Source organism: Pipra filicauda, unplaced genomic scaffold (assembly GCF_003945595.2).
Source record: "Pipra filicauda isolate LSUMZ 115617 unplaced genomic scaffold, ASM394559v2 scaffold110_size2237424_pilon, whole genome shotgun sequence".
NCBI lineage: Eukaryota > Metazoa > Chordata > Aves > Passeriformes > Pipridae > Pipra > Pipra filicauda.
Genome location: NW_024103552.1, coordinates 2,015,464 through 2,040,739, shown reverse-complemented (window position 1 = coordinate 2,040,739; position 25,276 = coordinate 2,015,464). Strand labels below are relative to the sequence as shown.

The window sequence follows — 25,276 nt, the reverse complement described above, 5'->3', positions numbered from 1 at the left end:
TCTCAGGGTCATTTTGTACTTAGATGAAAAGCCACTGTTGTTTGATGAGCACTTGATACTTTTTGTCTTGCCATGATCTGTTAGTCCATTATTTTTCATAGCGAGTGAAAACACACTAAGATTTCTCTCTTGTGAAGAGGAAAATAGAGATCTTAACATTTGGACCGCAAGTTAGTTCTTGTTTGACATCAGCCAACCAAAGAGTAGGAAGCATCCCTTCATGTATGGCTAGTTCTGGGCAGGACACAGGTGGATGCTCCAGGGTCTCCTTCAGTTTTTCCTTAGTGCTGAGCTGTCATAGGTTGAGCACTTCCACCCTATCCCAAGGGTAGTTTTTACTGGTATCAGTTCTTCAAAGACTATTGGGGCTTTACAGTGGCTCCTGCTCTTGTTTTTGTGCTATTGCATCATTTTACCACACTGCCTGCTCAGCTCAGAGTTTTTGTCTCTCCTTGACCTCTCCACTGCAATCATAGATCCACTGGCCCTTCAGCTTCAGGTCTAAGCAGGGAACTGTCTCACTTCTGGTATTGCTGTGATGCTGCTTGTCAACATTTGAAAAGTTCAGATCTGAAAGTGGATGTTCCTGGAGATGTGTATACTACTATTCTCTACTCTAGCCTTTTCTGCAGAAAATCCATCTTAGACTTGCTATCATGTTTTAAATAACCATTTAAAATATCCTTGTGACTAATGGAACTATAAAATACCTTGTTGTAGTACATAGGGGATCCAGTAATAAATTAGAGGTCCTCTGTGACAAACAGCATAGATAAAACAGCATAATAAAACAAAAACCTCTGGGAATGCTTCAGTCTAAGTTCATATTTCTTCCTTATGCACCCAAAAATAAGGTTAATCAGGCCCTTCATGCCTAAGGGCTTAAACAGATGGAATATGAAAGACATTTTCACCATTCGGCAATGTAGTAATCCTGCATCTCTGGAAAGTATGCACTTTCTTAATGTACAAACCAAAATGTTTCATTTAAATATTTCTCACAGTGTATCTAGTTTGAATTAGGCAGTGGTTTGAAGCAGTAGGATGCAGTTGGTCATCCCAGATTTATATACAGAAACTAGAGAATGATATTTTAGTTTTATTTAAAATTTTTTTTCCTCCCATTCTAAACTAATAAGCCAACTTTATGAAAAAATCATTAAAATGCTTAAAGGCTAAACAAACTTTTCTGATTCTGTGTTTTAATGTAGATATGTTTTCTCATAACTCCTTTTCTAGATTGTATTGGTCAGTGGACATCTGGACAGCTGGGACGTTGGGCAGGGAGCTATGGATGACGGTGGTGGAGCATTTATATCATGGGAAGCATTATCACTCATTAAGGATCTGGGTAAATATTAAATTTTAAGATATTTTCAGTGCATTATATTTCCAGGATGTTTTGTATGATGTCTAAACTGGATTTTCTGTATTATCCATCTCTCTGAGCACAAATACTTATACTTCTCAGGTTTTTCTGCTAAATTCCTCCTTTCATCACAGGGGTCTTTCAAAAGTAACACATCAGTCAATGATCTAGAAAGTACTTTGAGCCTGCATGTTCATGATCATCATAGAATGAAAGTTCAGTGTAAGATATCATATCTAGGTAGCTTAGAAGGAAGTAATTCCTTTTCATTTTGTCTTAATAGGTTTCACTCTGTTAATGAAGATGAAGATTTATGAAGTCACAGATAGGCTTGTGGTATTTTCTCCGCCCTTTAAGCAAACTATTAATTCAACATGTTCTTAAATCTTTCAATGTTCTACATGTTGCTTTTTACAGTGGCTACTTCTCAACTCCTTACCTCACCCTTGATGACCTCTCAAGACAATTTCCTCTCTCAAGAGCTTGTAACTAGGACTGGATCTAGGCAATGATCCTGCCTCTAGTCTTTTCCCTTTCATCTACATATAAAGATATTATAAACTTCACAGAATTTCATATTTTCAATGTATATATTTCTGTGGGGTTGTTCTTTTCCTAGAATTTTCTTCCTAACTAAATTTATATCCTGCTCGATTTATTTCACCAAATAGTGATACATACATACCATCCATGCATTTGTGCATTCCCAGTTTTGCACTAGAGGGCTGATTTCCTAATTATGTTGCCTTTATGTTGCTGTGGTCTTGGGATCTGCTTTGGACTGTGATACCTCATTTCCTTGGCAAATATAATCCGGGTCAGCGGAAGCACACAATTCAGTCTTATCACTACAAGGATACACTTCTGTCAAGTCTGGCTTAGCCACAGTGACCTCTCAAATATTGTGGGCTCATATGTCTCACCAAGCAACATTTGACACTGAGGCCTTGTACACTGTAGTATACTGCAAGAATAGGTTTGTGGGAAGCAAAGCCATGCTCTGCTCCCAGGGATCAGTTTTTTGAATCATTCTAGCCAAGAGAAAGGTGACTGGGTTCTGGAATTTGGCCTGTTGATCAACTGGACTCTTCTGCAGCTGATATTCTAGCAAACAGTTTGTCATCTCTGAGCTTGCTGGTCTTGGTCCTCCAGAATTTCTGCTCGGCAGAAGTAGGAGTGGAACTAAACCCTCCTTCTGTCAGTGCTAAATGTGGATAAGGAGAGAAAGAGGAAGAGGCAGCCTGTATCCTGGATATTTCTGTTTCAGTAATGCTATGGATAAAATACCAGTGTGGACTTGCTCAGCCTACCTCCTCTTAGTTTGCATAGCCTCCCTTGAGTGAGATCTGAAAGGCCAATTTTTTCTACTCATGGGCTTCATCTGACTTGGGGTTAGAAGTGGGCTGCAGACAGTGTGTTATTGTGGAAGAACTTGGTCTACATATGCCTACCTAGGATGTGTTTGGTGGGAGAGATTGTCCATAAAGTAAGATGATATAGGGCCAGTGTATGTGCAAGAGGGAGCTATGATTGCACAGCCTGTGTTCTTCAGACACCCAGACTCTCAAAGTTGGGTCTGCTGTCATCTGTTCCCAGTCTACTGTGACCTAGTGTGATTTCTGGTCTCCAGCCTGCGAATTCCAGTCTTACTACTTGATCCGTAGTTTTCTGCTGTTTTTACTTCCTTATGGGCTTCCCCTCAAAACTAGTTCAAAACAGACTTTTTAGGTTGTCCAACTGATATCCAAGGTTGTTTTTTCCCCTTCATCAGATGGAATCTATTTTTTCTCCTTATTCTCTTTTTCCAGAACTGTATCTGTGGTCAAGAGGAATGCACCACATATTCATTAGAAACTAAAATCATCTGCTGTTCTGCTCTTAGCTCTGGCAGCCTTTAAATAATAAACTAGCTTTCTCTACTTCCCAACACAAGGATTTCTTCACTTGAACAGTCTCAGTCTTTCATGAAGAGCTCTTTGTAGAGAAGATCTGTTATGTGATTAGCCACTCACATACTGCAGTGATGAACATCAGACATCCCTGTGAGTTCCTTTATTTTGCATTGTTTGAACCTTTAATCTCTCATTTTCCAGCCTTGGAATGATTGGAATATCAGTCTGTAATTCAAAACAAAGTGCGTTTAAATTTTTATTCTTTTAAAAGTAAACTAAATAGGATTCTTCAACAGAAGAATCCAGGTCTATGCCTTCTTTTAGTGTTTTTTAATCCTTTTTTTATGATGCTTCGGAAATTGTCTGTTTCCTCCACCTTCAAGAAAAAGAACTTACACTACTGTGTTTGCCACTCTATTCCATTCAGAATAAACTGTTCTGTGTCTCTTAAGGGCAAGTTCATGGTGGCATTGTGTAATTCTTATTCACTGGGTTTCCCTTCATGCATGACTGAAATTCATCACTTTCTTCTTGTGCAAATATTTGATTTCCTCTGGTAGTAGCCTGTGTGTTTGCTGTGTGTCCTGTGGTGAAATGCCATTTTCTCAGCTGGGAAATGCCAGAGCCTTTGCTGGTGCCGTCTGTTGTGGGCAGCTGTTGTGTCCAGCTCTTCTTGTACCTGTGTTCTTCAGGAACAGAAGGCTGGGAGAGGACTTCTGGGTCGTCACATCTAACCTGTAGATGACCAAAGGGCCTTTCATAAACTGCCCTCCGTAGCAGATTGGTTAATGCAGATATCTTACTATGCACATTAAATATGACAAAAAAAGGACAGCAAAATAACAAGGTGTGCAGATTGTGTGAGAAGCAAATTAATGAGTTTTATTTAAAATCAATTCCATAGATGGTGTTTTGAGTGAACATTGTGTTTTGAATTGTGGAAGCTTTGTTTAACATTGTTTTGAACTCAGATAAATTTTAGTCTTAGACTTGTCCACCAAATACATTTGAAATGAGGATAAGCCAACTCAATTGGCTCTATGCATGTGTAGAAAATTTTTACTGCATACTGGGAATCTTAAAGCCGTGGTGCATTGTGTAGCCATAAAAACTGTGCCTGCATTTACCAGAGTATAACTGATCTTACAACTGTGGTGATATGATCCTCAAGCTGAAGTGAGCATTCTGAAATATGAATTCTAGAGTATAAAGTTTGTATTGTGCAGTGAGAAATACTGCCAGTACTTCTGCCATGGACCACTGGTTTAGTGAAAGCAAGATACTAGTACACTATTGAAGCAGTTTTTTTCAGTGATGATATAATAGCACTTCATCATGATATCAGTGTGACCCTTGGACATGGCTGGTAGACCCAAATTATGCCTGTTAATTGGGATTTTGATAATTCTCCGTAATATTTGAAGAATGATTATAGTTTAAATTCAATTCATACTTTCAACATAACCTTCTCCCAAACTACTTAATAGCTATTGGCTTAGGACCAAATAAATGAAATTATTGAAAAATTATTAAAATTATCATTTAAGATGGTCAGATTTTATTTTAAGCAGTACAGTTTGTTTTCTTGCCTCAAGTAAATTTTTTAATAGTTTTTGCTTTTATTTCTCAGTGCTCCTCTCCCAACAGTTCAAGCCTGTGGCAAGTTCTTGTCTTGCTCGGGACTAATGCTTGTGTACATTGAATTTGAGCAAGAAGCAGCTAGTATATATCTAGTAGTTTCAGAGCCTTGGCCAGTGCTGCCTCTTTGCTCCTAATCCAGATGAGTTCCTGTGTTGCTTGGCTGAGGGACATTTCCCAGCTGAGGCCACAGGTGTTCTGACTTCCTTCAGCCCTGGGGAGCACTGTGCTAAAGTCACCTCACACTCCAGTGCTGGGAATGCGAGACTTCCATCCCTAAAGGGAGACTGAGGGAACTGAATAACGACAGTGATAGAGAAAGGTCTTTAGAAGGTGGTCATATGGCAGTGTTAGCTTTTCAAACATGGTATTTTAAGTCTCCTAACAGCAGTAGAGATCCCACTGGAGTTAGAGATGCGGTCGATTTTGATGAATGAATTTCACTACTTCCTTCTGAAAAACTTCAGAAGTGGTAACTGTTGTGTCTCTTTTTAATTAAAACAGCTGGAGTCAATTTTTTTTCCCTGTTTCAAAGAGAAGCCTGATGGGGTCTTCTACTTGACACTACAATCTAGTTTATTTTTAAAGTCTCATCTCTGCTGGCACAGGAGGAATTAAATAGTCAACAGGTTCTTTGTTCACATCCCGGGTTTCTTTCAGCATTTACCCACAAGCTCTCTCTCCTTGTTCAGAAATGTGTTTTTTACCTTTCCCTGGCTGTGTTTGGGTCTTACCTGCTTCATCATGGGTTAGGAACTGGCTGGAGGGCCAGGCTCAGAGGATGGTGGTGAACGGTGCTGCATCCAGTTGGCGACCGGTCACTGGTGGTGTCCCCCAGGGATCAGTGTTGGGCCCAGTTCTATTTAATATCTTTATCGATGATTTAGATGAGGAGATTGAGTCCACCATCAGTAAATTTGCAGATGACACTAAGCTGGGGGGGAGTCTCGATCAACTGGAAGGCAGGAGGGCTCTGCAGAGAGACTTGGACAGGCTGGAGAGTTGGGCTGATTCCAATGGGATGAGGTTCAACAAGGCCAAGTGCCGGGTCCTCCATTTTGGCCACAACAACCCCACGCAGAGCTACAGACTGGGCACAGAGTGACTGGAGAGCAGCCAGGCAGAGAGGGACCCGGGAGTTTGGATTGACAAGAAGCTGAACATGAGCCAGCAGTGTGCCCAGGTGGCCAAGAAGGCCAATGGCATCCTGGCCTGTATCAGGAACAGTGGGGCCAGCAGGTCCAGGGAAGTGATTCTTCCCCTGTACTCAGCGCTGGTGAGGCCACACCTGGAGTACTGTGTCCAGTTCTGTGTCCAGTCCCTCAGTTCAGGAAGGATATTGAGGTCCTGGAGCAGGTCCAGAGAAGAGCAACGAGGCTGGTGAAGGGACTCGAGCACAAGTCCCGTGAGGAGAGGCTGAGGGAGCTGGGGTTGTTCAGCCTGGAGAAGAGGAGGCTCAGGGGAGACCTCATCACTCTCTCCAACTACCTGAAAGGAGGTTGTAGCCAGGTGGGGGTTGGTCTCTTTTCCCAGGCAACTATCAGCAAGACAAGAGGGCACGGTCTTAAGCTCTGGCAGGGGAGGTTTAGGTTAGATATTAGGAAGAAATTCTTTATAGGGAGGGTAATCAGGCATTGGAAAGGGAAGTGATGGATTCTCCATCCCTGGAGGTTTTTAAGATGAGACTGGATGTGGCACTCAGTGCCATGGTCTAGCAACCGCAGCAGTAGTGGATCAAGGGTTGGACTTGATGATCTCAGAGGTCCCTTCAACCCAGCTGATTCTATGATACTATGATTCTATGATCACTAGTCAGCTCTTCGTGCCCTGCCAAGCACAGAGGTGCACATCTATACATCAACTGCTGCCCAATCTATGTGTTTATGGGGGGTATCTTCAGAAGGCAATGGCTGTGCTGTGAATTTGCCAAATGACAAACTTGTCCTCTTCCACTTCAGTTGCTTCCACTGCAACCAGTATAAGATGTTGCCAGTTATTGTTAATTGAACTCCTGCTTCTATTGAAGTAGTTGGTATAGACTTTAGGAAAGGCTGTGCTCCAGTGACCATTATAGAGATGGGTTATGGTACAGGGTTATGGTACAAAAGCAGTCCCTGCTTTTGCTATTGTCTTGTGCACTGAGCTCATGTTTGGTCATGTCTGCATGCCGTGTTAGACCAGGAAGTCTCCTGCTTGGACTGTGCCTCAAAGTGCTCCTGAGAGTCCTGTTCTTCCAAGTAAGAAAATATTTGCTATGGGGAGCTGCCAGAGCTGGTGAATACCAGGAGTCAAGTAGATGAACAAGGGACATTTTCCTCTTCCACACCCAGGGCACGATGCCTGATGCCATTTCTGCTGGAGTAACCTGATGAAGGAAGGATGATTGTTGACAAAAGCTAATCCCAGTCATCACACCTTTTACACAGCTTTCCTGCATTCCTGGACGATGATGTATGGGAGAAATGTATGGTGATAGGTGCTATGTGTAGTTCCCTCTCTTCATATGTTTACCAGCATTATGGGGAAATGGAGTTCCTACAGATGTAGGCATGGATCTGGCACAACCAAATTTCTGTTTCATGGGAGAAAGGTACAGAAAACTACAGAAATGTTTTTAAAACAATGCATGTAAGAATTTTAATATACTACCTGAATTACTTTTTATGTAACTTATAGGAAGTTGATTAGACAGTTTTTCCCCCTTAAAACTTATTTAAAATTGAAATTGTAACTCTCATCTGAATTATACCCATGACTAATGCAACTGGAAAACCATTAGACAGATTTTTATGCAGTTCACTGTAGTCTTTGTATGAAGTTACATTTCTCCAGCCCAAATTCACTGGCTAATATATGAGGACTAAAGATATGTTTTATTAAAAATATGGTCACTGGAGTATTTCCTTTTCTGCTAGTTTAATTGAAGTCATATAACTGCAATTTTAATGTACTTGCCAAAAATTTTGTTAAACATTTTTCTCAATTTCCTGTAATTGTGGTGGTGTATTTGCTTACTGTCTAGGAGATACGTTGTGAAACATAATTGACTGCTTTTACTGTCAGTGGGGTTTTTTTCTTTAATCAAATATGCTTGATATTAACTCCTTGTTCTTACTTTCTTTCCACTTTCCCAAAGTTGCATATTTTATTCTGACCACCTTTTCAAATCTAGTAAATCTACTTGGTACGAAATATCTGCATATGCTGTTACACTACAAATGCATATATTCCTTCATTTTAACATTTGCTTGAATGCATATTTGGCAAGTACTTAAATCTTCAATTTTCATACTTTGTTGACATAGCAGAGAGGTGACTGCAAACAAAAATTTGTTAATCTGGTGGTAAATTTAGACTTAGCAATTTTGCCCTATGTCTTGTGGACTGTTGCTTCTTTGCAAGCTCTAATTTACCCGACAAATTCAAGATAAAATCTGAGCTTTGTTTATCTATAAAAATCCTAAAAGTCTGGCAGTAGAGGCTGTTGTGGGTTGTTGGGTTCTTTCAAATATGTAACATGACTGACATGGTGAAATGCTGAAATCCTTTACGAATGAAGTCAGGGGAATCTCATCCTTACTGTCATTTTTTTAAGGTATAAATTTTCAGTATGGAGACACAAGTGTGGCTGATGCATTTTCTGACTCATAGGTTCTTGGAATAGTTTAACGGATTTGGGTTTTTTCTGATCCAAAGAGAGGGGCAGCAGAGGCAGAATGCAGAGCTACCACTCGGTAAGATCAAACCACAGCTATTTGTAATCCTAGAGAGTGCGGGAGTGGGGCCCTGCATTGCCTTTTCTGCTCCACAATTTGATGAGATCTCCAAAAACTTCTAAGGAAGGTTGTGTTCCTAAAGAGGAATAAGGTGTGTTTTAAAGGTGGACAGTGTCTTCTTCCTTTTGCGGGACTTGGAGAACCTGTTGACAGGACCAGAGCAGGGCACAGGGTGGAGGAGTCCTCTGGTGACTCTGGGCTTTGCTGTTTTACACAGGCAAGTAATGTGTTTCCTTTTCTTCTTCTCCTTTTTCTTTTTTTTGTAGACATGACTTGTATTGGCTTCATGACACTACACTAACCAGTTCTGTTTTAAAAACCCCATATGCAGAAGAGCACATTTCACAGCACTTCTCATCTGAACTGCCCCCGAGCTGTGCTGCTGGGTGGCAGGAAGGTGTCCACAGAGAAACCCTCCCTCTGGCAGTGTTGCTGCCTGATTTGCAGCCCATTGCAATGGGCTCTGGGCTTGGTTTCCCTCTTCTCCCCCTCATCTCCCCAGTCAAAAGGCTTAATCCATGTTATTTTTAGTTGCTAGACTTGCAAATCATTCACAGCTTTCCCCTCCAGTCTTTTATACCCAGCTCCTTCCTTCACATTTCCTCTTGGATATCGCATTGCTTTTTAAAAATAAAGCTATCTAAAACCTCTCACATTTCCCACCTCCACTCATCTGTAAATCTGCCCTTCTGCCGTTAGCTCATCACCCTCCCTAAAAACAGGAAAAGAAAATTGCTTGGGTAATCTCAGTGTCTTGGTGCACTGCAGTCAAGGCTGCTGATGCTTTGCAAGCCCAGTCCTTCCCTAGCCTGGCTCACCTTGGGCATTGCTGTCCCCCTGTGCCCTCTTTGCAGGGGCCTGTCCAGACAGCTGCTCACAGTCTATGCCAGTGGCAGAGTTGTGTCCTCTTAGGCCCCGAAACATGTTTCTGAGCAAGCTGTCAGCCCCAGGCAAGACTGAGCTGCAGTATCAAGCTTGGCTCTTCTCTCCACTTTCATTTCCTCTTCCCTAGCCCCAGATCTGCCCAGTTTCTGTCTTCCTGTGATTCCATGTCTCTTCTCCTCCAAACCTCGTCTCTCTTTACTCCTGACCTTCAAGACTCAGAGATTTACTCACTTTGCAATGCTATTTTGTGCAGTACTTTGTCCTCAGTGCTGCAACAGACAAAAATCAAGGAGATTGCACTGCTTTAAACTGATGTAAGAAGAAAACAAAGGCAGTTTCCCAAGCAAAAAGCTGTTTCCCATGTCTAATTTGAGCTTCATAGAGAATTAGAAATAAGTCATAGTCAAGGTTTAAGTAGGTGCAAAAGGTTTTTTTGAGGTGTGCTTTGCTTTTAACTTTGCAGCCCTGCCAAGGAGAACTTGGGGTGTTGGTGAATGTCCAGCTGAGAAGCTGGACATGAGCTGGTAATGAGCCCAGAAAGCCAAACATGTCCTGGGCTGCATCGAAAGAAATGTGACCAGCAGGGCGAGAGAGGTGACTCTACCCCTCTGCGCTGCCCTCATGAGACCCCACCTGAAGTAGCTGCATCCAGCTCTGAGGACTACAACATAAGAAGGATGTGGACCTGTTGGAACATGTCCAGAGGAGGGCCACAAAGATGATTAGAGAGATGAAGCATTTCTCATACAAGGAAAGGCTAAGAGAATTGGGATCGTTCACCCTGGAAAAGAGACGGTTTAGGGGTGACCTAATTGCGGCCTTCCAGTACCTCAAGGGGGCCTAGAAGAAAGATGAAGAGGGTCCATTTACAAGAGCATGTAGTGACAGGACAAGGAGCAATGGCTTCAAAATGAAATTATTTGCTGTGATGGTGGTGAGGCACTGGAACAGGTTGCCCAGGTAAGTTGTGGATGAAACCTGGTCTACTGAAAAGTGTCCCTGCCCATGGCAGAGGGGTTGGAACTAGATGTCTTTAAGGTCCCTTCCAACCCAAGCCATTCTACGATTCTATGATTACTTTCTGTTAAATCATTAATTGTCATTCAATTAAAAATATTTCTTCTTAAATAAAAGTCTAACTAGACAGACACTTTTGTGAGATCAGTTGTCTGAACCATAGAGGGTGGTATTTCTAATAGCAGAATGAAAGCCAAAGACCTGCTGGTTTAGAATAGAGACTTCTTCTTGGTCTTCAGAGGAAAAAGTCTGGACATGTTCAATTAACTGTGTTATTACTTTCATCCTATTAATTGCAGTTTTTTCTATATGTATCTTCTTTGAGATTAGCCAGGAAACAAGTTACTAGGGGTAAGAGCCTTTTCTCTAACACAGTACTTGCTTATACCACAGAACACATGAATCAGGTAGTAGTCTTTTAAAATGGAAGCAGATTTTACCACTGTTTTTGATGATGCGTTCTTATCTTCTTTAGCAAAATGTGCGGTACTGGTTTTATTTTTATCTTAAACTGTGGCAGAGGTTTTGGAAATTCCAGGCATTCTATGAGAAGTGTATGCATGATAGAAATATCCCAACTAATGTCACACAGTAAATCCCCTATGTCTAATCAGCTACAAACCTGAAAAAGGTAGGGAGTGCGATAGGACTTTAAAGATTGTCAGCAGCAGCATCACGTATCTTATTACCTGTCGTATAAATACCCTTCTAAAGAAATTTCAGGCCCCAGGATAACTGCAGAAAAAAGCTGTAGCTCATGATGTTAAATGCAGCAGCAGACAAGACTTGAGGATGATATATCTGTATATAGCTCTCTCTAGTAGCTGCTGAAGCAAATTACATTAGTGATTTAGGCAGTATTAGAAAGTAAGGAAACACAGAATCAGAGAATAGTTTGGGTTGGAAGGCATCTTTAAAGATCACTTAGTCCAACTCCCCTGCAATGAGGAGGAGCTGCCTCAACTAGATCAAGTTGCTCAGAGCTTCGTCCAATCTGACTTCGAATGTTTCCAGGAATGGGGCATCCACAACCTCTCTGGGCAACTTGTGCCAGTGCTTCACCATTGTCATTGTAAAAAAAATCTTACATCTAATCTGAATCTACCCTTCTTTAGTTTTATACCATTGCTCCTTGTCCTTATTGCCACAGGCTCTGCTAAAAAGTCTCTCCCCATCTTTATTCTTATAGACTCCTTTCAGGTACTGGAAGGCTGCTCTAAGGTCTCCCTTCTCTTCTCTCAGTCTTTCTTTGTAGGAGAGGAACTCCATCCATCTGGTCATATTTGTACCCTTCTCTGGACTCCAGAGCTGGATGCAGTACTCTGGGTGGGGTCTCACCAGGGGGGAGAGTAGAGGGGCAGAATCACCTCCCTCAAGCAGCACATTCTACTTTATGCTCAGATCAAGGCTTTGATAAACCATTTATGCAGGGGCTTGGGAATTAACTAATTCCTTGTTTTGTTTTGCTTGTGTCTGCAGCTTTTGCTTTCCCTATTAAACTATCTTTATCTCAACCCTTGAGTTTTCCATCTTTTATCCTTCTGATTCTCTCCCTCATCCCACTGGTGGAGGAGTGGGCTGTGTGGTGCTTTGTTGCTGGCTGGGGTTAAACCACGACGCCTGTTAATCTACTCACACCCATTTGCAGTTTCCTTATATGCCTTATATAAGCTGAACTATTTGATTTGTTTGTGCATGATTCCAGTGCCTTGACTTGCAGGGATAAAAATCTGTTTTCACAAAGGTGGAATGCTTTTTACGTTTTTGTGAGCTGATCAGTCTTAGAACAACATTGAAGAAGTCTGTTAGTCATATACACATTGTCTTCTTAGAAAATGCTTTATCTTTGTAATCCTCTCCATTGGTAAGGATTTATGTTTATAAAGTGGGAAAATAGTTACTGAAGGAAATCTAGTGTTTACAGTACTGATCTCTATTTTGATTAAAAAAAGACGATTCGAGTTCTCCATCCTGACTTATGTGCTGCCTTGAGAGTGAAGCGGGTTTATTTTTTTACTTTGCATGTGACAGGTCATTATAATTTGTCACTATGTGTACCAAACAATACATTTCAGTTTTGGTGTGTGGGAGTGTCTCAATTCTATCAAGCATGACCAAGACATGTAGGACATAAAATTCAAGTCTTTATGGTGGTATCTACAAATGTGAACAATCTGTGATGATTTAAAAGAAACAGAAAATAGACTCAATAAGAGCTGCATCTTGGTATGACTGAAGTGTTTGTGGTACCCAAGGAGAATGAAAGGGTGGCAGCCACTCCAGCACAGAGGGACTGTAATGGAGCCAGTGTCCTGCTGTGCTTACTACATGCGTATCCTTAGTCATAGATCAACTGTATCGATGTTTTTATTTCATTCTTTAACTTAGGAACCCAAGTACTCTGTAGTATTTTTTATACTTGAGATAAACCATAAGAATGTAGAGGATCATTAGTAAAATGTACCTTTGTAATAAACTATGATTGTATTTCCCGGTTAAGTTTCGAGGAGAGGGGAAAAAAAACCTAATACATTTTTCTAAAACATTGAAGAATTTTAAATTCATCTGTAGGTTTTTCTTCTGATATCCTCTTTATTTTGAATATGATTATTCATTTATACATATAAAAAAGAAAGAGGCACTATTTTATTTGTGAAACAGTTTTCCTTCATTTTAAAGTTGTCTACGTACCCCTCTACATTATACACCTATCGTAGAACACAGTTTTCTAGTCCAATTGATATTTTATCGTATCTTTTCCATATATATTTGAGCTGTGATCTGCAAGACTTCTGATTTGTGGAGGTGATACCTTGCTTAGGGAGCTGTAGTTTTTAAGAAGCAAACCAAAATAGTTAAACTTAATAGTAAAAAAAAATTGTAACTTTAGTACAGTACTTTGTTTTGTTTTGTTTTTAAATAAAAACATGCATTGAGAATATTCTTGGCAGTTTTACTTGTGAATATTAGATTTGTTTGCTGCTCTTTGGTCACAATAGCTCTGTTTTTAATAACAGGTAGATAAATACTTATCACTTTCAGATTAAGATAATGAGGAAATTAAATTTTCCTCTGTACACTTTGCTTCTATTTAAAGTAACTGCCTCCATAGCTTACATATATATTTATTTAATTTTTTTTAAGTTACCAATTTAATTTCAGTAGAGCACACAAATGAATTTGCTGATGGGAATCTGTGAGATAGGAAGAGCTGATACACCGCCTCCGGGACTGAAAGACCAAAAGCTCAGTAGGACTTCGTTATTTCCCCAGCTTCAATGGACAGATACAATGACGAGCTAGGAAAGGGCCATAAGAGTCTCAACCTTCTTCTCCACAAGTGAGCTGAGATCTCAAGCTCCTGGAAAGCAGGAGAAATCAGCTGGGGTTACAGCCCATCTGAGCCAAACATGAAGACCCTGATCACTGACCCAAGTTCCCCTTAGGGCAGCAGTGTCAGACTAAAGCATCTTGTTTTTTGCCTGGGAGGAGGCAGGAGCTGCTGCTCCTGTCTCAAGCACTTCCTACCAAAGCTGCTCTCCTAGCCTTGGTGTGGTGGGCTTGAGACTGGGCTTCAGCACTTTGCATTTTGTGATATGACACATAAACCTCTTTTTTCCACTTCAACTGCAGTGCCACTGGAACCGTACCACAGGAACCGTACCACAGGACTGGCCACTCTATGCTTTATACCCAGCACTTTTTCTTTTTTACAACCATCTCTTCTAACCAAACTGCTAACACATTTCTGGTTATTTTGGGCTTAAATCTTTCTGACTTCAAACCAATAGCTATTTTATTATTTAAATTTTACCTCATTGGACATCTGATTTGAAAAGTGAAGGAGGCTAATCCTGTACTGTCATGATTTAGGAGAGCAGGGAATCCACTGGGAGGTTATTTTTAAAGCAATGAGATTTGACAACCTTTCTGTTTACAGTCAGCAGATTAACATTTAGAAAAATACACCTTTAAACCACTTGTTTGCACTTCCTTCATTATGAAATATTGGAAAATCCAAGTTGTTTTCTTCAGATTTGGGTTATTCCTTTTATACTCTGCCTTCACTTATGAGGATTGCTAGCATGTAGTTTTGAGAAAGAAATCTTCAGATCATATCCACTGTGTTGAGAGAAAAAAATTAATGAAGGTCAGGCCTATTGACAATCTTCAACCATTTCAGTTAGGAAATGAACTAAGTTTTGCTGGTGATACTGATATTATTTCTCCTTGGCACAAAGATGTGTGTGGTACTTTATGCTTTATCACTTGTGATAATCTCCTCACTGTTTTGTCTTTTTTTTTCTAACATAATTAGCATTTCACTGCACAGAGAACACATTTTTCTTTATCTGTTTGCTCTTCTATGCTCTCAAGTTTGATGTCTCAAATGTATTACTTTATGAATAGAAACAATCAAATAAATAAAGGGCAACAACTTCTATCTGTTCAGTTCTGCAGTGGCAGAAAAGGGTTCAAAATTTATCTGAGAACTTATCTTTTTTACTGAGCTACCGTAGCAAAGTAGAAAATGGCCTCATGTTCACCTTGTTTCAGAAAGTCATGCATACAGTTGGCAGCCAACTGTATTTCAGATTCCAAAATACAGATTGTTGCTTTTCATTTCTCTGATAAAATGCAAAATGATATTACAGAACTCCTCAGTTCTTGAAATGGATGAACATTTCCCATAAAAATCTAGCAGCTCATTCTCAATTAATTTTAATAAATTAACCATGACAAAGCAATGGTAGTTCTCACGAAAATTTGATTTGGATCTGCTGAAAGCAGATGTGCATTCCTTACTGCAGACCACCACAGTGACAGAAGCACGTGTTTCAGAAATCTATCGAGGTAGATACTTTATGTTATGGTTTTCAGACATTTGCAACATGTCCCCAAAATATACTTCTCTTGTGCTGCTGCAACTGGTAGCAGCACCACAGCTGCCCACTCCTTCCTCATGTGGCCTCTCTCCCACTCCCCAGTCTTTCTCTCTAAACAAGAAAACAGTATTCTAGATAGCAAACCCCACACCTGAAATAGCTTGCGTTTAGTTTGTGGAAACCCAGGTTTTTCATCCATTGGAGAGTGGAGACCAATGCAAACAATGCTTAATTATATACATATTTAGTGCTAAAAACATTATTAAAAACTGTATTTTAGGACTTCGCCCAAAAAGGACTCTGCGCTTGGTGCTGTGGACAGGAGAAGAGCAAGGAGGAATAGGTGCCAAACAATATTATCAGTTGCACAAGGTAAATTACATCTTTTCATCATTTTCTTGACAGCACTTTGCTCCCTAGTCTTGTGACTTGCATATTATTGTTGTCAAAATGTTCAGCTAATATCTTACCAAAACCAGTGATTCTGGTTCTGCCTGCAAGTATATTTTCTGGCCTTAATCATAAATGTAAACTTCATTTTACATTTAACAGTAAGTGATGCGACCACACATATACGTGTTCTGCTTGACCTAAGATACTCTGTCACAGAACTGTTCTGGAACAGATATTTCATGATGATATCTGCCATAGCTTTCAAACATAGCTAACTCTCTGAGAACAAATGATGAATGGTCCACATATGTTTGCAATATAAATAAGTTTTGTTTGCCTTATATATTTCTGCTTCATTGCATTTTCCCATAACATTTTACAATGTAAAACATAAAATAATATAAAGAAAAATCTTTGCTATCTTATCTTAGTAGTGTGTAATCTGTAATACACTTCGCCAGTTGCTAGTTTTCTGGGATCTGGAACATCTTCAAAGGTTGATTTCTGATGATGCAAAGAACACACAAATTCTACGACTATGGTTATCAGAATAAAAATATTGTGTATTATCACATCTGTCTCTCCCGCCAACAACTGGTGTTTCAAAGTGCATCCTGGCATAAAGAGCAGTTGCCAAAACTGTTTTGGGGATAAGTCTTTGGAATATGTGGTGTTTTTTTCTTTTTCCCAGAAAAATTAGGCTGTACCTGTGTAACTGGTCTAAAGTAGTTATCTTGCATTCTCTTCCCTAGTTTAGTATTATAACTCTCAGCAATGGTTAATACATCCAAGGCAGAGAGGAGATGAATGCAGATGTGTTTAGGAAGCTACCTTTTCTACAATAGCATGAAAGCAGACTTACAACAATTCCTAACAGTATATTTTTAATGCTAAGCAACCTATCAGAACAAATAAACAGAAATTTCACTTTGAATCAATTCATTGTGATGAACAAAATTAGATTAAATTGTATCTGCAGTAGAGTTGTCAGACAGCATTACAGAGATTACAGTTTTCTGGCTAATTGATGAAAAATCAATTATTTCCCACTAACTATTTGAATATTACTAAGATGTGTATTTAACTACCCATGTATAATGTTGTTCCTCCTTATGTCTCCAAATTATAGCGATAGCTTAGCTCTGTCATTTATTTGGCAGCGGTACCAAAGAACTTGCTTTCTGAGCTTCAGGGACGTGACGGGTTGCAGTTTAGTATGTGTTAAGGACTCTGGATTTACCACTGGTACTCTGATGTTCAGCAGGATTAAACTAAAATAGAATGTTCTGGAATAGGTAGCACTTGAAAGAGATGCTTCTTATATACAGAACTGCATTTTGGAGGAGCTGGAAGGATGTACCGTGCCTAGTGCACACCACTCATCAGAAATATATTTGATGGTTTACCTCTGTAGATTTCTGTGTTAGACAATAAGATCCACCCTATGGTGGTAGTGTCAGCAACATATGAAATTGTCTCATGCATGTCTCATCTTTGCCAAAATGGTTGCATTTCGCTGTCGTCTCAAAGATTTCTATTCAGAAATAATACCATAAAGTAGGCCTAAGGATCAAATAGGGAAATATAAAGCAGACTGGGTGTTGTTTGAAAGATACTTTGTTACTTTGCTTTTAAAAAGTTTGAGACAAAGATGCATCTTATTTCTTACTCTGCTGATGAGATTCTTTCTGAATGTTGTGCTCTGCAGAGAAAGCCCTGTCTAACTTAAGAGTTTGTTATTTACAATGGAGGATTTAAGCAGAAATGACATCTGTCTGTTGTTTGTTGTTCTTGTTTTCCCTGTGCCATATGATCTGGCATAATTATAAACTGATACTACTATAGGACATTACATTACTCATAATAACAAAATAAGGCAGATTAATATTGTACATTATGTTTAGCATGAAAAATAACTTAACCTTTTAATGATTTACTTGCTCAAATTTCTGGCAATTAGAATTGTATGGCGCACACGGTGCTTGCTGATGGTAATGAGTACAAGTTAAATAAGAGTGGTATTTAAAGATTTCTTGTTAAATGAAAGACAGCCTGTATGGCTCATCTACATAGCTGGATTTATTATGACTTTAGTTCGCTACAAACAAGTAGAAATATGAATGCAGTAATTCAGCAGAGGCAGACATGGATTTCCTTGAGATTGTAAATTACCTCCTCACATCAGTGGAAATGTGGCAAGGGAGAAGAAATGAAGACAATATAGTACTGGACAAGTACAGATACTCCTGCTTTTGTAGCTTATTTATTATTTCTTTCGGTTTAATTCAGGTCTTTCTTCCTCATCTGTTATTGTAGGTTGCCACTTCTAGAAAGTGGATAAGTTACTGCAGAAGTAACTGAGATAGTAGTAGCAGCATAGTAGTTTTAGTATGGTGCCAATAATTAGCTCACATCCCTGCATAATAGCAGCATTTATATCACTCAAGTATTTCTGTAGATCCCAGTATTATCATTTCTGATTATTAAAGCTAGTGATAGGGTATATTGGCTATTCAGAGCTTAGTGTGAATATAAGAGCTGCCATATTGGATTGATCAAAAGCTCTAGTGCTCTAGGCAGTCTAGTGCTGTCTCTTGTTTCTGATAGCATCCAGTGAATGTATGCTTAGGAAAAGCATATTTGCCCATCCACGGTCAGATTAACCTCAGACACGTACATTACTCGTGCAACCATGCTTTCATTTTATCAAATATTTTTCTGGAGAGCATCTCATGGTCCTCATCCATTGTTTCCCTTGTATGATTTTTCTAAGCCATTTCCAAGAGTTGAAAACTGTGTATCTTCTGGCAGTTTCAGTGCCTCCATTAGTGTAAGAGTACCTGCCACCCACTAGTACATCACAGAGCACCTGTTCAGTTTTGACCATGGGGCAAAAACCCCCCAGGGGAATTACCAACCCGTTTGCTCACGAAGGAGATACCTGCTGAAGTGCTCACTGCTTTTAGCTGTTAGTGAATAATTAGATTTGATCCCAGACTAGAAAAAGGGTTGCTTTTCCTTAACATTAAAGCTCCTTATCTTGATGAAGGGTAATGAAATTAAAGGATCTAAGTGCAAATCAGGCTCCAGATCTTGGAGTTCGACACTGTATTTGTAGTCTTTTTCCAATGCTTAGTGTTGTGCGACCCAGTTGCTAAGTAGGGCTCTTACAATACAGTAAATATAGTAAATAACTTCAGAAATGTGAAACATTGCAACGCTACTTTCTTATACGAGTTGAATGGAAGAACTGGAGGAACGTAATTTTAAATGGCTTCGTGTTGCAGCTCTTCAGTACAGATTCTCCTGCAACATTTAACAACAATATGTGAGTGCCTTCCACTAGGGCTTTTTAAGTTGTTTGTATGTTTACTCTTTTGCTGCCTTCATGAAGGGAGAAAGAAGTATATGTAATGGAGTGTCTGTCCCCCTTTTCATTGCTTTGGAGTAGTTTCAGTGAAACTACCATGAAACAAGGTTACAGTTATTTACTCAGCTGAATTAAGGGACTATGAGTGGCTGAAAATATTTATTTTGGAATAGCAATCTTCTCGGAAAGCAAATACATTTTGTAGTTAGAAGACTAAGAGATCCTAGGTCACATTCAAATTTACTTTAGTAACTCTGTTGTGATCGTTGGAGACATTAATGTGTTACGAATTTAATTCAAACGGTATTACAGAAGGCATTCTTAAAATATTTCTGTGTGCTTTTATTCCTATCTGAATGATTTTTACGGGACTTGCCTAAACTTCTGGTGCAAATGACATACATTGTTTTAACTTTTTAGTAAAAGTCAAACTTAATGAAAAATATCAATCACCGGCATTTACTATGGTTTGGTTTTTGTGTGTTTATTACCAAGAAGATTTTATATTTTGCTCAAACTGCATCTGCATGAAAACAGAACTCTCTGAAATGTTGGTATTTCTTTGTTAATAGTTTAAGTACTCTTTGTTGATGGTCACATCAGGTTCTGTACTATGATTTGCTCATGAATTGCTTTCTCTAAGAAGCAAATATCCTAAAACTGTCTTGTCACTTTCAGGTGAAATGATTCTTCCCCAGAAAATACTGGCTGCTCAAAAAACAGAGTTTTCAGAAAACTCTGGTTGTTTCCTGATGTACCAAGTACTCTAGTGAAACGTGAGACAGGAATTTGTGTCTGATTTGAACCAAACACATAGAGGATTTTAATGAGTATTCTTTTATCCCAGCAAAATATGTTGACTGCCTATTGACTGTCCTCAGGCAATATTTTCTGTAATCAAAAATGATGTAAAATTACTGCTGGTTTTTTAGACCACTGTTGATCCCTTTCATTGCGAAGTGAAAGAAATGCGTAAAGAGTGAAATGTTCAGTTGCAAAACTGCGATAAGAAAATAATTACACTGTATTCTGCAGAATCTCAATTAACAGCCAGTAGCACCACAGTAAAGGTGGCATGATTATAGAATTATATTTTACACCAGTTTTAAGTCAGAAGGAATTCATAATTCTTACTAATTAGGAATCAGCTACCTAGTGAAAGTTGCAGAGAAAACCAGATTTTGCTAAAACACAAAACCAGGTTCATTCTTTACACTGCCTGAAGCACAGAAGACCCCAAATCAGTCATGACAGTGTGTCTCCTGGATGCTTAGTCTTCATTCCAAATTTCATACATGTCTAGTGTGAGAAGAACTTTTGTCTCTGCATCTTTCCTCTCTTTCCCTCCAGTAAATAGCAGGGCTGCCATGTGAAACTGGTGGAGATGTGTTCTGAGGATAGCTGCTTTGAGTGCATACTCCAGGCAGATTGACCCAAACATGGGTCCTTGGTCCATTGAGATGTTCTGTTGTAAGAAAGTTGATCTCCTTCAATCCAAACTGCCTGCAGCTGTACAAGACAGAAAATTACTGCTTCTTGTTGACTCGCCATGGTGAACTGTCCTCATTGGCTTATTTTCATTTCAACATTTCACCTCTTACCGAGATGAGAACCTAAAAGCATTCTGCATAAAACCAGGAAATATTTTAATGATGTGTGTGCCGTGATAATTTATAAGGTGTTGCAAATTTCTTTTCATATATCTTCTATTGAAAGTTGCAGAAGTACTCATTAGTTTCCTGAAGGAGTAAACATCATCTTTGATTGAAAGATGTAAACCACAATTTTTAATTTTGGCAATGTTGCCTATTTTCAAGTGAAAACCTAAAGCCTTTCAGAAAAGGACAGTGGTGGGATGGTTATTCAGAGTCATAGACATTGTTTTGATACCCTTATATTTGAGCAGTAAAAGGGCTTAAGTTATGGAACGTTTTCCAGGGAGAACACTTTTCTTTGATACGCCTCTTTGTCAAAGAAAAAAACCTTCCAAGACAAGCCTTCAGGTAATCCATGCATGCCTTACTTAGCCAGCTGCTATCTTCAGAGCTGTCTGCTTTTTCTTGTCTATCACCCCAGGGAACTTACAATACTGAATGGTCATCTCTGTGAGTGCTGGGAAGTCAATACAGAGGAAACAGTCGTTGTATTGTACAAGGCGAGACATGCCAGTAGTACGTTTTTACTGAGTGAAATGCTAATAAGTACATGACCAAATTGCTCCAGGGCTGTTGAAGTTACTGGGATTTTTGTCATTGACCTGCCAGAGGTCAGAACTTGTAACTGTCATACAGAACAAGCCATAAATTCTGTGGACTTCTTTACAGACTGTTTTCCCATAAAATGTGGCAGAAGAATATTTCATTTTGTAACAAACATATGAGCCTTATTCATACCTTGTCATCTAGGAAAAATTGTGCTAATCTTTAACTCCAAAGCAGCTTTCTCCCATATAATGGGATCATTTACAAAAATTTATAACTCACAGTGTGCCTGATTTTCCCTGTCTTCATTCAAAAAGAGTGTAAATGGTATGATCACACTTATGGCTGGTGGTTATTATGCCTTGATGCTGGTGCATCTCTGCTTCCTAACAGCTGCCGTGGTGGCGTTTTTTCTCTAGTTTCCATTTATGCTCTTTTGCTTCATTAAGTAATCTTCATGCTAAACAGCAACTCAAAATTACACTACATCATGTTTATATATTATTAAATACTTAGAGGATATTTTATTTTTTTTTCTTTTCCAGCTGTCACATGCACTTAGGTGTTTCCAGTGGATTTTTTTGTCTTTCCTGTAGTCTTATTTGCCAGTCTAACAAAGCTGGGTGCTGATTTAAACCCGCTTTTAGTACTACAAGTGGGATGACCATCATTTTGCTGTGAGTTCTGCAACACAATTGTTGCCATGCTGTGCTTGTTTCCCAACTGCTCTGAAACAAATACGGGAATACAAGTGTTGTTGTTTCCTAAAATTAAGTGTAAATCAATAACAGAAATCTGAAAAGACAGTGTCGGATTAACTGATGTCCCTTATCACTGGAACAAATGAACCATTTTTCAAGGACCGTGCTTTGTTGTTGTGTTTTCCTTGTAAAGTGATCATTTTTCTCAGTGGAATGAAAAACAAAACCAGTAAATGAACTGTTGGACAAGTAATACTCTATTTTAAATAGTCCCAAATTACTGAAGGCTTTTAGCGTAACTGTTCCCTCCATTGTACTTCCAGGTATGTCGCTGCTTTAGCTGGGTAAGAGGGATTGCCATCAATGAGTTGGTAGATTAGTCATGAGATGTTGGAGTCTAGTTTAACATCTGGTAAGAATGAGAGAGTTGGGCTTTTTCAAGCTTGAGAAGAGACAACTGAGAGGAGACCTCATTAATGTCTATAAGTATGTGAAGGGAAGGTATCAAGAGGATGGAGCCAGGCTCTTCTCGGTGGTGCTGAGCAATAGGACAAGAGGCAACAGGCAGAAACTGGTGCACAGGGAGTTCCACCTGAACATGAGGAAGAACTTCTTTACTGTGTGGATGCACTGGAACAGACTGTCCAGAGAGGTTGTGGATTCTTCCTCAATGAAGATATTCAGGAACCATGGATGCAATCCTGTGCAATGTGCTCAAGGGTGGTCTTCTTGAGGAGGGAGATTGGACCAGATGACCCACTATGGTCCCTTCCAACCCTATCCATTCCGTGATTCTGTGATTTCATGTTACCAAGTTTTTGCCTTAGAGATAAAAAATACTTATATTTTTAGTTTTCTTAACAGAGATAAAAATAGGTTGTTTATAGAGAAAACAGAAATAAAAGAAATTAAAAATTAAAAATAGAAGTATTGGCAAGATCATGCCTGATTGTGTGTTCAATGAAAATCATAAGCTATAGAAAGCAAGTTTACCCATGTAGTATTTATTGTTACGTTTCGTTTAAAAATTCATTTGAAGACCTAAGCATGATAAGATAAAGAGAGGTGACCTCTTCTGTGACCACGTCATAGGAAGATAAAGGATAAAAGTCTGTTTTGATGATGACAGCAGGTCACACAAACAAGTTTTAATTTTCTGGTACATACCAAGAGAAGTGGCACAATATCGAAATGTAGCAAATGAAATTACTTTCTGAAAAAAATTACATACTAAGTTTAAAATACTTATTTAACTGGTACATTCACTATGAGCACAACTGAAGGAAACAGCTGAACCTACACTTGTTTTTTTGAAATCTTTCTGTTTTGTAGTGCTGTTCCCTTGAATTAGTCAAGGGGGCAATGTACGGGCTTGCCTCACTTTGCTCGTGGCTGTTATTCCTGCACTGTACATGTCAAATGATGACAAAGCATCTTCACTGTAGCATGTTTTCCAGTATGTATTTCTTTCTGTGTAACTACGAATGCCAATATAGCTGTACAAAAATGGGTGTAGTAAAACCAATCTTTTTTTAAGACTGCAACTTTCAAACTTGATGGTGAATAGTTTTATAAGTAATCCTATCTTCTAGTGGACTAAATAGGGAAAAAGCTTTCTCAAGGATATATGGTACTTCAAGTAGTTGTGACCCATTACTTTTCTGTTCCCCAGTGAAGTCAGTTTCTCTCCCTAGGGTATCCTGTTTTCGTGCCTCTCCAGCACATTCTCAGAACTGAACAGCTTTCTTACAGAACAACAATATGATGTAATGTATTGTGGGTGGTTTGTTTACTCAGTTTTATATTAAAAACACATGCAAAAATTTATGTGAGAAAACACAGCGGAAGACTGCTGTGATACTAGCAGTTTATGAAGTTTTTGAACTTAGGGATTCTGTTCTTTCGAGTGATAGGTGAGATTTCTTCTAGATATCCACACTGTTCCCAAGCTCACTCTTCTCCTCACTTCACTGCCCGAAATACTTCCTTACCCTTGTCTTACTGCTCCTCCTCATTTCACCTTCTCTAAAAATGGGCAGAAGTGCAACTTTGGAGACTCAACCAAAGAGGCTGAGTACCATAACATGGTATCTATGCAGTGCTTACTATACTTACATTAGCTTTCACTGGCAATTCAGCAGCACACTGAAATATGTATTGTCTTCCCTAAGTCTTGCTCCTTGGGCATGTGATATAAAGAAGATTTATATTTTGAAGCATTCTTTCTGTTGTATCTGTAACACTGGAGCATCATCAGTCCCTTTTAGCATGCAGTATACTTTTCTTGGCCTGCTTCTCTCCCACTATGTTCAGAGGATCTGTGAATCACGATTCACATTGAGGCTCATGACCTATTAATACATCATTTGGTGGTAGACCCAGACACCACATGTAGCCTAATTATTTACATTTAATATTTTTCAAACTGAAGATTTTTTTTCACTGTATAAAAATGATGATTGCCAATTTGGTGACAAGATTGGTTATTTCCACTTTGATTTCTAGTAGCTGAATGAGTTTAAGGTATTATAACATTTACAGTTACTTCATCATACAAATATTTTATATTAATTTTTTTAATTGCTGAATATATTTCTCATGTAAAAGTAAATACCTCTGCTATGTTAGAACTTATTTCACTCAAAAGAGAAGAGTTTTGGGAAAGTGTAAAACACGATTCTTGGCAAATTCTATAAAGGACTTCTTAAAACTTATGTGAATCATTCACAGCCACCTGTAGTTTATATTTGGGTTTATATCCAGAAAAATGTGAAAGAATTCTTTGCTGAATTGTAGGCTTATGTAAGCTGTTAATGAAATGGATCTGTTACTTGCTGCTATTATGCATCTCTTGTAAGGATTTTTTTGTAACAACCCATGGCAACCATAAAACTGTGGAATGAGATCTAGGCATAGGAGTAACACCTGCAGTAAGTTCTCTTAGTCACATTGAAGATGGTCTGAAGTATAGCTTTTTTATGCCTGACATGACCATAAAATATTTTATTTTGAAAAAAAGTTTTGTGCTTCTCCAAAGGAGTGAGATCTTCCTCCACAAAAAATCCCTACATATTTTACTCCAATTAAACCTTTGTAACTGAGCAGTCTGAGCAAATGTGGGAAGAAAATTAATTGCTCTGTATGTTAA

General features: G+C 39.0%; 1 protein-coding gene across 4 annotated transcripts in view; it reads left to right on the top strand.

Annotated features, from left to right (window-relative positions):
- Positions 1-25,276, top strand: part of CPQ (carboxypeptidase Q) — a 150,078-nt gene that overhangs the window by 91,760 nt on the left and 33,042 nt on the right. For 3 of the 4 annotated variants that reach the window (XM_027717599.2, XM_039382456.1, XM_027717600.2), the window contains exons 5-6: positions 1,240-1,351; positions 15,744-15,835. The exons of the other annotated variant lie outside the window; for it this stretch is intronic. In XM_027717599.2, the coding sequence (XP_027573400.1) occupies positions 1,240-1,351; positions 15,744-15,835 (204 nt within the window). The remainder of the gene's footprint in view (positions 1-1,239; positions 1,352-15,743; positions 15,836-25,276) is intronic. 4 annotated transcript variants of the gene reach the window in all.